Genomic DNA, 15,303 nt, shown 5'->3' on the forward strand with positions numbered 1-15,303 from the left:
TGAGTGGTCCAAAGTCATGTTCTCTGATGAAAGTAAATTTTGCATTTCCTTTGGAAATCAAGGTCCCAGAGTCTGGAGGAAAAGAAGAGAGGCACTTCATCCACGTTGCTTGAAGTCCAGTGTAAAGTTTCCACAGTCAGTGATGGTTTGGGGTGCCATGTCATCTGCTGGTGTTGGTCCATTGTGTTTTCTGAGGTCCAGGGTCAACGCAGCCACATACCAGGAAGTTTTAGAGCACTTCATGCTTCCTGCAGCTGACCAACTTTTTGGAGATGCAGATTTCATTTTCCAACAGGACTTGGCACCTGCACACAGTGCCAAAGCTACCAGTACCTGGTTGAAGGACCATGGTATCCCTGTTCTTAATTGGCCAGCAAACTCTCCTGACCTTAACCCCATAGAAAATCTATGGGGTATTGTGAAGAAGAAGATGCAATACACCAGACCCAACAATTCAGAAGAGCTAAAAGCCACTATTAGAGCAACCTGGGCTATCATAACACCTGAGCAGTGCCACAGACTGATCGACTCCATGCCACGCCGCATTGCTGCAGTAATACAGGCCAAAGGAGGCCCAACTAAATACTGAGTGCTGTACATGCTCATACTTTTCATGTTCATACTTTTCAGTTGGCCAACATTTCTATTAATCCTTTGTTTTTATTGGTCTTCAGTAATATTCTAATTTTCTGATATGATGAATTTGAGATTTTCATTTGTTGTCATTTGTAATCATCAAAATTAAACAAAATAAACACCTGAAATATATGAGTTTGTATGTAATGTATGAATATAATATACAAGTTTCACTTTTTAAATGGAATTACTGAAATCAATCTACTTTTTCATGATATTCTAATTTTATGACCAGCACCTGTATGCATTAAGAAATGCCTTACAATAATCAACCATCATATAACATTCAGTTGGTAACCTTTTGTGATATGTTCCAGACATTAATGTGCAGTAAGTTTTGTTTTTTAATGAAATTACATCTGGGAGAACCATTATGCTTTATAAAACAATCAGATATACTGTATAACTCAAATAAACCTCTTATTTTCACAATTACATTGAGTAGAATTTCTACACTTTGTCTCACATCGCTGTACTGCAATAGAACTAAATATTTATATATTAACTTTGATTACACAGAGAAAAAAATGGAAAACCTAAAACCCAGTAATGAGCTTAAAAATTGGGTACTAGAGTTAAGGTGCAACTGAAACTGAAATTAGTCATGCCTCTCAAAGATGTAGATGTAAAATTAACTTTATTAAATCAAAACATTTTTCCTTTTGGAAGTTAATAAAAAAAAAATAAAAATAAATGAATAAAAGAGGAAAAAATGTTTTCTTAGGTCTGTAAAAAAAAAAAAAAATCCAATACTTTAGATTGTTCTCAATAATGACATTACAGCATTTCATCTTATAAGTGCTGGTATTTTGACCAGTTATCCTTGGTCACCGGTTCCAAGACCTTGTGGAAGGAAACCCTCCATGTCCACTTACTCTATAGCTCTTTCCATAAATTCTTTATCAGATCTAAGATTGGACTTCCAAAAACACACACAGCACGGACTAATCTACAAAACTAGGTAAATCACTACTCAACATTTTACACATCTGTCTACATGCAAAGGGTTTTGCACAAATTCTATAAACTGCATTTGGTTACAATGACAATAATAATAATAAATAAAATCTATCTCTATTTTCCAAGTTTGCAGGCAAATGCATAAAAAAAATTAAAAATAAACTGGCTCATTATTCTCGTTATGTTCTTCTGTTTTTATGGGATTTAGAAATCGTGTCTAAGGCTTTTTGAGACCTATTTCTTTATGCCATTACTATGTCTTTGCCATGAGTTCAAAAAGGTAATTTGATATTTGCCCTGCTAACCGAAGTGGAGGTTTTAACATTGGTTTTTAGACATCATGAGGCAAATCTGCTTTTTAGGCCTCATATACTTCCTAACAATAGTATGAGCTTTACATCAGAAAGGGTCTTGATTTTGCTATGAAACAGCCTGTTTTTCTTTTCTTTAGTCATCTTATTGTAGATTTGTTGACGATTTCAGGACATTGCTATTTCTATTGATCTTTTTTGGTCAAGTTTTGGCTGGTTGATAGATTTCCTCACATTTGAATCTAGAATATATTGCTATACAGACGAATTCATGCTTTACTAAATGGATTCAAAGCCTTTCCAGTGGGATGTTGTTAACCCTAAATCATCTGCCCTACACCATCATGCTAGACAACTGGTATGTTGTTTTGATAGACTGTTCTTGTTTCTTCCCTGGCATGGTACTATAGATCATGGATCTGATTCGATCTGCTCGAATCACATATTACCTAAATTTTTGGGGGTTCTTTCAGATCCAACTTTGCAAATTTAATTACTGCCACCACATTCCTTTGTTTACTTTTTTTTAAGCTGTAAATAAGTTTTCTCTCTCTAGAATGATCCTCCTATAACTTTTTCTTGTCGCCTTATAAGGACCTTCCTAGATTGATGGGAAGCTACATTTTCTCTTTCAATACTGTTGCCAATGCCTTCCTGCCTTGGCATTATGTTAACACCAGAGGCTGCATATGGTTAACACGCCCTTTGAAAGTGCACAAATGTATATAAATTTTGCCATTCTTTTGTTTATGAGTGTTAATATGGTTGGATATTTTCATACATTAAGAGTTAGATGAAAAGCTAAATTTTAACTGGCAATGCAGAGATAATTTTTATTTTGTCCTGATACAAAACCTGCAGTTTATAGAGGTGGTTTGATTCTACAATGATTGTATGCGACACGTGCAAACTATTCATTTGCATTATCAGCCCCACACAGTATTTCCTGTTCCAGCTGTGTAACTGTCAGGAGCAGAGAGAACACAAAACACCCACAGTACAGGGTTATGTTTTAGATTTTTTTTGCAGTCTACCCAACCCTAAAACTGAGACCCTACAACGCATTAGGGGAAAAAAAACAACTAAAAAAACGTACTCCACAATCTTTTAAGCTACTAAATCTTTAGGTTTGTTGTATTCTGTTCATGCAATATATAAGCTGCACGCTGCTAAGAGGGGGATGGGGAAACTTGACTACTGTTTTGCAGTATCCTGATGAACCTGTTTATCAATGACTCACTAATGAGGTATTTTTATTCCCTTATATTCAGGCTTCTCTGCCAGGGCTTCTGAAACATCCTTATCCACAGATTAATTTCTTTTTAAGAAAATACAAAAAAAAACCCTTCCTTGTTCTGATACAGTCCTTTAATAATCACACTTATTCAGTGAAAACAGAAGAAAGACCACTCATACAACATGGTTAACAATCCCCCGAAAAAGTAACCATGACAAAATTTTTTTCCTTTTCACAGGCCAGATTAGATCACGGACAGGCACACTTTTAAAGTTCCATTTGTTTCCAGCTTTAGATGGAAGCATAACTTTCGTGTAATCAGTTTGCAAAAGTGAGTGAATAAATGCAACATTAACACATGCAGCATAATTTCAATTATGTGGTGAAATAGTGGTTATTATACCCAAACAGGTCAATTTTTTTTCTGGTCAATTTTTCTGTCTTCATTTGTAACATAACTAATACATTAAAGTAACCTTAGGGGCCTGGCCTTTTATTTATTGTTCGTGACTTTCTAATCTACCTTAGAAATCCTTCTTTAATCAATTAATCATTCTTTCTATATTTTGTCCTTATAACCCTGATATATTTTTCCTTGTGGATTTATCCTCACCGTTAGCCTCTAAAGGCCGTTTGTTGGTATTGCTAACCGTCTCTGACTTCATCATTTCTTGTGCCATAGGATTGTCTTTGGTTGATTTTGCAGGCAATAATACATCAAAAAATGTCCTCTATACCGATGTCTCGTAAAGCTTATTGAATATTCAAGTAAACAGAATTAACACCTAGATGTAATCAGCTGCGATAAAAGATGTGTCTAAACATTGAACATCTTAAAAACAGTTACACATTTTTCCACCAGTTTTTAGAATAAAAGAAAACAACATTGATACAACAATTAATATATATACATCTTACACTCAGAAAACATATATTAGAGCAGATTAACTCTTTAATTATTCATTTTTTCATTTAGCTGCCTAAGTTATTTAGGTCCATAAATGCAATGCATTCCGATGCAGTGCTGGTGAAAAATTTGCATTCACCCACCATCATTGTGTATATGATGATATTAAACCACCTTTTTACCAATACTGGAACAATAATACAATACATAACTGTGATGAATTTTTAGTATAAGCACATGGTGATCAGATTTCAATTCAATCCGGATTAACTTTATAACAGGGGTGAAAAACTCCTTGAAAGCCAATATTTGAAACAAAAGATCCTGTTAAGGATAAGTAATTGATTCAGGAGTGCTAAGCCAGGGACACATCTAGAGGTGCAGGAAACTGGCCCTGACACATTTACTACAGTATTAAAACGATCTATACTCCCCAAACTCTTATTTGGATTAATTATTGACATTGGGAGATAAATGCACAATTTTAACCCATCAATGCACTTAATTTCAGCTGGAATTGGAAGAAAGATTTCAACCGCTTGACCTCCTGGTAGACTCTACAAGCTTTCCTTACACAGTCTGTTTTATCCATTCCAAAAAAAATGTCTATGTTTGGTATTGTTGCTCAGTTTAAACACTCAGTTGTGTCACTGTTTTCTCGTCAGCTCAAATGAAAAAAAAAAGAGTCAGGATATCTAGGGAGAACTTTCGGGGTTAAAGTCTGAAGCTTTATAATATTTACAGCTTACTCAAAAAGAATACCAAGCTTTAAAGGCGCAATCCTGTACCCGCTCCCAACAGGGAACGCCTATTAAAAGCGTGTGAGAGCATGCACAAGCCCATTTCTCCTCGTGCACGCTCTGTTTAAAAGTTGCTGTTTGGATTGCTAATACAAGCTTACTTTCCAAAAGATTTGTAGTTTTTCAACTATGTCAGACTTACCACTGGTAAGTGAAAATGGGGACGAGCAGGTAAGGCGGCCTTAAACAAATCACCAGAATGATTGACAACAGGTAGGATACGGTTTGGGTATCCCAACTACACTCTGATTCCAAATAAAAATCCATAATATTTTTTGGAATTAATAAAGCAGGTTTTACATTTAAATAAATACTCAGAGTTCGACTGCAGGCAGATCTATTGCCAAAGATCCATCTAATTTAAAAGAAGACATAAAAGGTAAGATCACCATCCAGAATATTGCTGAAGGTGTTACGTTGACTGCCGAAAGTAATTTGATTTCTTTGCAACATGCTGGGATATATAAATTAAACAAATATTAGTGGTTATAAATATATTTTTGAGCATGCATACATTATTCTCACTCCGTTAGGTGTAGAGAAAACTCACGGAAAATTCAAAGAAGCTCACCCAATCAATGTTTTTCAAATTCCTAGAAATTGTCTCACTTATTTATACATGGTGGCCTCAGGCTGATGATGGTTGGTAAGAGAACCTCTTATTAGCATGAGACGGCTATAACATGTTTTTACAGATGCTGAGCTGTGATGATCTTTAAAGTTTGTCAGAGCAAAAACCTCTTTCCTTATCATCTCTGCAGGGAGTAAGAGGTTTATTGAAAAGAAGACATGTAAAAGATAGAAGCTAAAACAAACTCTCAAAAAAAGATTTGAACTCCTTAAGCTGATAGTCACTTTAGGGCAGGTCATGCAGCGAGAAGGTGAAGAGAGGATGCTGTTCATCATCTGATCATTTTCCGGTCACCCACCAAGCATGTGATTGTGTGAAAATGTCTTTAAGGCAAATGTGGATAATTAAATATGTACATTCTTTCTTTTACATGCAGCCAAGATATGTACTTTGTTTTAAGCTACTTTAGTGCAAAGCAGCATTTTTTTTAAGTAATTTATCCATTCAGCAGAAATATCAATCATTCATAAAAAGAATTTTTTATATAATATGAGAGACAGCAATTCTACCTGCTTATACTACTCATTAAGTTAAAGGTGCACATTGTGGAGTTGTTCACTTCATAGAAAGACATCCAAAAACGTTGAAATTCATTTGCATTAAGGTACTGTAAGTGCAGAAAGATGAGGATGGTAAAATTTCTTAAAAAGAGAAATGGTTAAAAATCACATAAAGAGATAATGTCATTTGAAATGTTCACCCTTAAGGCCCGTCTGGAAGGTGCTGCAAAACAGTTTCCAAAATGTTTAAGGTCTTAAAGAAGTCATTGTGCAAGACTATGAGCACTGGAGGCTGAAGCCTGAGCACGCTGCACTACTCCTGGACACTTCTCTCTCTTCTGCAGCTTGTGGTTTTGAAACAAGCCCTCATTCCGTGGTGCACCATGGGTTCCATCAGGGAACGTCAATAGTCCTGGAGAGACAGACAAACCGGTCTATAACCAGCCGCAGGGATACAACATTGATATTCCAATCAATAGGCTGTTAGGGCGGTGTAATGCTCTTACCATATCCCTCGACTCGCCCATCTTTAAATTCTCCTTCAAACTTCATGCCATCGTACCGGTTAAAGACTCCTGAACCCTGAAACTTTCCATGAGCAAATTCTCCTTCATACCTGTTATGATTGAAATAAGTTTTTTTTTTTTTTTTTACCCGTAAGATGTTGTAACCATTTTTTTTCTACAAACCTGGATCCGTCTGTAAAAAGCAGCACACCAGAACCATGAAAGAGTCCTTTCTCGAACTGGCCTGTGTAGCATGTTCCGTCATGAAACTTAAGCTGGCCAAGGCCATGTCTCCGTCCTGGAATAAGGAACCAGATTCTGCTTAATGCTTCACACAGATATTAGTAATACAGTTAAAATGAAGAACCTTAAAAAGTAATTCATACATTGTGTTAAGTTAAAGCTACAAAACTTTACTGGGATTTAACGTGATAGGCAGAGCTGTGAAATGGGTTTCTATAAAAAAGTGTAAAGTGTGGGCTCCGTATGGATTTAGCTATTCGTATTTATAACCACATTTTTCTACAATCTCAGCAGAATTTTTTTTTGGCCCAAATCTTGCTTGCAATGCAGCTTCAGTTAAATCCCAAAAGAAGAATTTATTGTAGAGCATCAGTGAATATCAATGTGAAGATAAATTTTCAAGTCTTGCCTCAGGTTCTTAGTTGAATTTAGTACTTGACTTTGACTAGGCCAATGTTCAGATATAAAGATGTTAGGGAATTCCCGATCTGATATTAATATCAGACATCGGTCGACTATTAACCAAAAAACTGATGTCAGATTTTATTGAATGCATGTACAACCTTCTATGTTTTCGTGCTGATAGAAACACTCCCCTTCTGTTTAAGGTTTCTGTACCTCTTTGGTTCATTTTTATAGGTCAGTTCCTTTCATACCTTTTGTCGTTGAATTTTGTTCCCTGTTTTAGTAATATTACTTGACCAACATTCTACACTATTAAATACGTTATAAAAGCTGTTATTATTAATGCTAATATTGTAACAATATTGGTGTCGGCCAATTCTCAAAGCTGCAAAATCATCATTGTATTGGAAATGAAAAAAATGAATTGGAAACACCCCTAAAATATGTTCTGATTAAAACCGTTCCATTCTTAGCCTGGCTGTAAGTGTTAATCTGTGGGAAAATAAAACCCTTCCTCAACCTGAAATCTTCTAACAGGTTTTCTCCCATTATTGTATCCATTCATCTTCCTATCAACTTTGACCAGCTTCCATGTTCCTGCAGAGGAAAAGCCTCTTCGGCCCAAGATGCTGCCATCACTAGGTTCTACAACGGGGATGATGATTTTGTCCCTGCACCAAATGTGTTTACAGGTCAGACAAAAAGCAAACCACTTGGCTGTTCCCTGATTAATGCTCTCTATTCCTGGCAAGTAGGTTTAAATGGAAGGCTGTGTCTTTGTCAATTTAAACCTTTTGCTACCCTCTTAGCTGCTAATGGATTAAACCGTGGTCTAAGCAGAGACTCTCAGGGCGTGTTCAATTTCAGAGGCTACATCCTCCAAGGACCCGGTCTACCTGGACTGGATCCTTGTGGTACATGAAAATAAGGAGACCGGAAGTGTTTTGGCTATGGACTCAAACAGGTCCAACCTTCCCCGGCTTTCACCGTCACTCAGCCTACGCTCTGTCCCCTTGCAACCGTGACAGTTGACACACAAAGCAGGCAAAGAATGGATGCTGAACTTCTCACTACTGCTCTGGGTGCTAATAACATTGTGGAAGAGCTTCAGCAGCAGTACTGTCATTGCAGATATCAGACTTGTAGTCCCCACACTGCAGAGATATTGGAATCTCTGTGCTTAAATGTCAACCAAACCCATTTACACAGGGACAGATGAAACCTTTCAATAAACCAAACATAATGCGCCACATATCTGACACAACTATTGTCATTCATTTCAGACGAGGTCTGCACTTACAATATTCACCACTGTTTGGTGGACCTCCCCTTAAAAACACGCAAAAAGAAGACTGCATTAACACATAACACATAACTAGGAGTCTTCCAATCCAAACAGGCCTCGGCACCGCACTATGACGTAATCGGCCAAAGAATCTGACCTTCAAAGGACGCAGCTGCTAAATTCCAACTCAGCATGTGACTTCCGGGACCTCCGTCTCTGACTGTTCCCCAATCATCTTTGCACCAGTCCCTAATGGATTGAACTAACAGATTCTGCAGAATCTGTTAGTTCAATCTCTAACGTTCTGCTCTCTCTGCTTTTCCTCAGAGTAGCTTTGCCTCGTCTGTTCCTGTTTGGCTGTGACGTCATCCTGGAAAGAAACATCAGCTGTGCTGCTTCCATCAACACCCTTGTTTATAGATGTTGGAGATCGGCCTGTTTTCCAGTGTGGTCCTGTGACTGGGTGGATGTGCTCTCTTCGTCCTCTGACATGGGAGCTGGCTCGGAGCTTGCCTGCCTGGCTGTGTGTTTCCTGGACGGGGCCGCGTTTTACAGCTGCTTTTTGTGTCTCTGCTTCCGTCTCCTTGAACCCCAGTCGGCCTCGGCAGATGGCCGCTCACCCTGAGCCTGGTTCTGCTGGAGGTTTCTTCCTGTTAAAAGGGAGTTTTTCCTCTCCACTGTCGCTACAAGCATGCTTAGTGTGAGGGATTGTATTTGAGTCAATGAGTCGATGCAATCAACTGGTTTTCCTTAGATAGAAAACTCTGTATCAATTTGACTGTATGATCTGGTTGAATGTAAAGTGCCTTGAGATGACATGTGAAAATTGAATTGAATTGAATTAATGGTTCCCCCTGCAAGTGGTAAGCTCACTGGGGATGACCTTGAATCACTGCTTCAGGCTTGGCCTGGCCAGGTCCCGTGAGAAGGAACCCGACCACAGGGCGGTCACCAACAAACCCCAGCCCAAAGCCTGGCTCCAGAGTGGAGCCCAAGTTCGGCTGTACCGGGTAACGTCACGTCACCACATTGTCTGACCCATCACTCGGAACCAGCTTGTCTTGGGAAACCCTACTAGGAGCATTTCAGCCCCAGACAACATAGCCTCTGGGATCATAACGAGCACTGAAATCATGTTCAGGTGGCAGTTTGGGGAGGGGTAGTTGGTAATTAAAGCAGTCTATTCATGTTTGCCCTGATTTACACTATAGGATCCAACGTTGGTACAAATGTTACAGAGGTTATTTAGTTAGATTTGATTCAGTGATATCTTGCAAGGATCTATGATTTACAACATATATACTACTGTAACATTATACCTTAAAACGTAAAGCTGAATCTTACTAAAAAATAAACTTGATGGGAGTTCCTCATCATGGAAAAATGAGAGCTGAAAAATGTAAAGACAGGGACTTGGTGTCCTGTATGGTTGAACTGACTGACTTTCTCTTTAGGACTGACTGTACAGACTCCTACAGAATCCTGAGTCTATGAAGTCGGGAGCAAAGAGGATTTGCTCACAATCAGGGTGACCAATGGTAGCTAATTGGGATTTATATAAATAGCTTTAACTTGCAAGTGTTTGTGCATGTGAGTCTTTCAACAGATAAGTAACACTATCACATTCCCTGGGTGTGAAAAAAATTCTGACACCAATGCTATGTTTTCAAATAAACAGTTTGCTAATAAACTGAGAAGCCAGCATAATTAGTACACACTGGCTTTTCTTGATGTTCTTGATTTGAGAAAATAAAAAAAATACATACCATACAACTATTTTATAACCCATTAGTTACAACGGATCCAAACGTTTCCTGAAACTAACTGTTCCTGAAAGCAGCCTGGACCCTCTGTATGTTCGGATATATTTATCTGAGTCAACAACTGTTCTTGGTGATGAAGAACAAAAGTCATAGAAGTTATCTTTATGGTGCCTGTGTTAAAATGCCAAGCGTGATAACAAAGATGTATCTATTTAACTGTTTTTTTGTGTTGTTTTATGTTTGTTTTTTCTACACTCAGCCTGCAATAAAAATTTAAAGGTGTTTTCTCCAACAAAGTCAACATTTAACATCTAGGCTCCTTCTGGGATTAAGTTTTACACAATTTAAATAAATAGATGGCATTAAAATCATGACGATCCCCTGTTTATTATTTACAAAACACTTCTCTAAAATATCAAGGAAAGAATATATAAATAAAAAGGAGATAAGCTTCATTTATTTCATCCCAGCACTGAGTGTTTCGAGCCCTTAACATCATCAATGACCCCTCACACCCCCACCGTGAACTGTTTTCCCTGCTGTCCTCTGGGAAGAGGCTTCACAGCATTCAATGCAGGACCAGCAGATTCTGTAACATCTTGTTCTCTGCTTCTGTCTCCTTGAACCCCAGTCGGCCTCGGCAGATGGTCGCTCACACTGAGCCTGGTTCTGCTGGAGGTTTCTTCCTGTTAAAAGGGGGGTTTTTCCTCTCCACTGTCGCTACAAGCATACTTAGTGTGAGGGATTTAATCCGATCAATGAGTCGATGCAATCAACTGGTTTTCCTTAGATAGAAAACTTTTAATCAATTTGACTGTATAATCTGGTGAACTGTAAAGTGCCTTAATATGACGTGTTGTGAAGAGAACACGTCATAAGAGGAGTTAAAAGAAGATGTTATATAAAGGAAGTTTGAATATAATTGTGTTTAATTTGAAGAAGCATTCTAGATTTTTTAAGGAGAAAACTGACTGCCTTGTTTCAATTTTATAAAAATAGAATGTTTTTTAGAATGTTTTCTGTTAACCAGTGGAACAGGGACACCTTACCTTCTTTCCACTCACCATGGTACTCCTCCCCACTGGCATAGGTAAAAGATCCTCGGGTCAAAGTCATGGTGCTCCTATTTAAAACACAAAAAAATACACCCCTTCACATATAAAATACTGGTTAGTTGTTTAAAACTGATTATAGAGCAGACGCATTATGAGAATATTGTGTATATTGTATTTTGTTACTGGAACACATGGTTAGTTTTTCTATTTTTTTTTTTTTATATATACAGAAATAAAAAAGTTAAAACTAACCATAGTCATACTTTACAAAGTATTGGTTTTTGATATAGCTTATCCTTTTAGACTGCTTTAGTTATGTAAGCAGCATCCTAAAATGTTTTTCTGTTTCTATGTTTTGAAACCCAGTAAATAAATACAAGAGTTTGTAAAAAAATTATCTAAATATAAACACAGGCAGACCAGCTATTGCATTTATAACTGGTATCCTATTTGCCATTCTTGCAAACCTTAAGGGAATTATCACTATTGTTAAATTAATCTAAAATGCATTTGATAATCTTCACATATAGATAAATAGATAACTGTTCTTACAAATGTATTGAGTGCAGTGCGTGTGTGTAGAGCATATATTGTGATAAATATATATTACAACACATTCAGACAATTATTACAGTGTTATTAAAAAGAAACATGAGGTTGTTTTACTGGATGCCAGTTAGGGGTAATTCTACACATGCGACCGTCTTCAGATAAATAATTCATCACCCAAAGGCTCAATCGTTCCCATGCAATATTACAACCATCCAACTAAAGCTGTCAATGGATCGATCCATGCAACGCTCATAGCGACATGTTGCTGCAAAGGCTGTTGCCTGGACTGCAAGCCGAGCCCATCCAAATTTAATAGAAGACAATAATATCGATAGCTTTGTATATGTAAGAGTTATAGAGAGTGGGCACCTAAAGGAAAATCCTTATTCACCTTTACTCAAAGACCGTCGCCTCTGAAGCATTTGAATCACCGTGTAGGACCAGAAGGGGCGTAAAATAAATGAAAACAGTGGCTGATAAAACGGCTGCCGCATTCACAGACTACCCGGAAATTGTGATTGCATGTGGTGAACAACGTAACTCACTTTATTAATTAGAAGCAAATGATAAGGAATTAAGTGATTTATTTGATGTTGTTTTTTTGTTTTTTTTTTTGTTTTTTTACATTTGTCTAACAGTAATGTAATAAATAATTTGTTGTATACAGCTACCTTGTCCCATATCAACTTGTAGCAAGCTAAATCTGGAAGTCCCGACTGTTAGTGAAGGCAACATTCACTAATGGTGCAGCAGCTGACAAGCAGGCAGAACAGATGTACAGTGTAAGGGCTTTTTGTACGGAAGACGATTAGGGCCACTGAAAAAATAAAAAAATTTAACAGATTTTTTAATTTTATTTCTGTATAATATAAGAAAAAGTCCGAATTCTGACTTTTTCCCCCACATTAAACTGAAATAAAATTTAAAAATCAATTATTTTTATTTATTTTTTTTAGCCGCCCTACTCCTCTTCCGTATTTTCGACCTGGAGAGATATGTCAATTTTTTTTTCATCAGAAAAATCTCAACATTATTTAAACATATAAGAATGTTTTGTTTGGGATGGAGAAATCTGAACTTGTCAAAACAGAATTTTTATATGTTATCAATTTATATATTATTTATGGTAAATATCATATTCACACCTCCAAATATTTACAACAAAAAGCTCATTCACAGATTATATTATCCTCTATTAATATCTATATAGAATCCTTAAACTCTAGTTCAAACGCTAAAGCCATGCAAATTATAACTGCCCTTAAAGAATTATAACCCTCGAGCATAGATTTGATTTTGTCATTTTAAAATAATAGTTATTTTCTGTAAAGCCCTTTGTTGTTGTATATGTTTGTGATTATTATTGTTCTACATTGTTCATGCATGTTCTATTTTTGCAATTAAAAAAAGAGCTTTTTGCCATTTTTTTTTTAAACAAAATTTATTTATTTTTTATTTTTTGGTTTTGCCTCTCATAGCTGTCTTTGTTCAAACCTTAGTGAGTATTCGTTTTAACAAAAGTCAGTGTCAAGTTGTCAGTGCTGGTTCTGCTTAATATTGGAATCCTTTACAAGTTAAACAAATATATTACCACATTATTTTTGTCACACAATGTGGACAAAATGCTGTTCTACATTGTTAATGATTCATATTGCAAATGATTGTTAACTCAGGAAATGAGCATAATGACCAACTTCCACAGCATTTCCAGTTTACAGCCTTATCCTGAACATGGAGAATATGATGGAGACCATCTTGGACATCAGGAAGAACCGGCCTAACCATGCTCCACTGCTCATCAACAGCTCAGCTGTAGAGGAGGTCAACAGCACCAAATTCCTGGGGGTGCACATCACAGACAACCTCACCAGGACTATTAAGACCTCCTCATGGGTCAAAAGGGCCTAGAAGTGCTTGTACTTCCTGCAGAGGATGAGGAGAGCCCACCTGCCCCCACCTATCCTCACAACCTTCTACAGAAGCACCATAGAGAGCATTCTGACCAGCTGTCTCATTGTGTGGTGCGGAGGCTGCAGCTCCTCAGACTGGAAGAACATAAGAAGAGTGGTGAGATCAGCAGAGAGGATCTCTGCAAGCTTCTTTTATGGAGCTCCTCTCCCCTCCATAAAGGACATTTCATCCCAGTGCTGCTTGTCTCGAGCCCGTAATGACCCCTCACACCCCCACCGTGGACTGTTTTCCCTGCTGCCCTCTGGGAAGAGGCTTCACAGCATTCAATGCAGGACCAGCAGATTCTGTAACATCTTGTTCCCCGCTGCCATAACACTGTTAAACTGTTGAAAACTCTAATAACACTTTGTAAACATCATATGTACGCTGCATGGTGAATCTTCAAAATAGAACTCACCTCAATGTTTCTACTGCATTTTGCACCATATCTATTTATCTATTTTTACACTGCTCTGAACTTTACACACCAAAGCCCTTTTGCATCATGCCTCTCCTATACTGTTTACATTTTGATCATGGTGCACTTTATAAATTGAAATTTAAAATTTTCACTGCTAAGCTGCTGCTAATTCACTGTCAGAAAGCTGTATAAACGGAATTTCAATAAAGTTTGTCTATGTCTAAGTCTAAGTTACAACCAAAACAAACTTAAAGGAATAGTACACCCAAAACATGATTAGCCTTCATTTTCTACTCACCCCCATGCTGAACAACACTCTGGAGTACTTTTTTGATATCTCAAATGCATCTGGAGATCTGGGAGGCTTCTTGCTGTCTGCTGACATTCAAATAATGGAGGTCTATGGCGCCCGAGGCAGAAAGGTCCATAAAAGTCCACAAAAAACATGTCAATATTCCTCCATACTGCTCGTCCAATGTATTCCAAGTGTCCTGAGTGGGTAGCATCCAGAATTTACTCGAAACGAAGTCATTTAGAATGTTTTTAGAGCATAAACAGTAGTGTATAGGATTTCCTAAAAGCGCGCGCCTGCGCATTCACGACGCTACGGAAGCCGGCAGACCAAACCAGATGAAAGTGCGCATTCAGCTTCTGCTCTGCCGATAATGCAAGCGTAGAAGAAGAAATGTGCTGTTTACCTGTGCAAAGAAAGAAACAACGAAAGAAAAATGTCTGAGGACTTCAGTGTTGAGGAAGAGCATGAGTTCTTTGCCGAGCTGAATGCGCACTTTCATCCGGTTTGGTCTGCCGGCTTCCGTAGCGTCGTGAATGCGCAGGCGCGCGCTTTTAGGAAATCCTATACACTACTGTTTATGCTCTAAAAACATTCTAAATGACTTTGTTTCGAGTAAATTCTGGATGCTACCCACTCAGGACACTTGGAATACATTGGACGAGCAGTATGGAGGAATATTGACACGTTTTTTGTGGACTTTTATGGACCTTTCTGTCTCGGACACCATAGACCTCCATTATTTGAATGTCAGCAGACAGCAAGAAGCCTCCCAGATCTCCAGATGCATTTGAAATATCAAAAAAGTACTCCAGAGTGTTGTTCAGCATGGAGGTGAGATCAATAAAG

At 37.7% G+C, this 15,303-nt stretch overlaps 1 protein-coding gene across 3 annotated transcripts; it reads right to left on the minus strand.

Annotated features, from left to right (window-relative positions):
* Nucleotides 1-3,257: 3,257 nt before the first annotated feature.
* Nucleotides 3,258-12,294, minus strand: morn4 (MORN repeat containing 4). 3 transcript variants are annotated; one of them, XM_038296230.1, is made up of 5 exons: nt 12,183-12,294; nt 11,234-11,307; nt 6,672-6,786; nt 6,489-6,598; nt 3,258-6,394 (listed from the first exon to the last, which is right to left on the minus strand). In XM_038296230.1, exons 2-5 carry the CDS (start codon nt 11,298-11,300, stop codon nt 6,246-6,248), a joined length of 441 nt encoding a protein of 146 aa, XP_038152158.1. In that variant the 5' UTR covers nt 11,301-11,307; nt 12,183-12,294; the 3' UTR covers nt 3,258-6,245. The 3 variants fall into 3 exon arrangements, with proteins under 3 accessions (XP_038152158.1, XP_038152161.1, XP_038152159.1); XM_038296233.1 differs by having other exon boundaries at nt 11,234-11,304; nt 12,183-12,285; XM_038296231.1 differs by having other exon boundaries at nt 12,161-12,284.
* Between the last annotated feature and the right edge of the window lie 3,009 nt (nt 12,295-15,303).

The sequence above is a fragment of the Cyprinodon tularosa genome, unplaced genomic scaffold (assembly GCF_016077235.1).
Source record: "Cyprinodon tularosa strain WSP-4 unplaced genomic scaffold, ASM1607723v1 ctg37, whole genome shotgun sequence".
NCBI classification, from domain to species: Eukaryota; Metazoa; Chordata; class Actinopteri; order Cyprinodontiformes; family Cyprinodontidae; genus Cyprinodon; species Cyprinodon tularosa.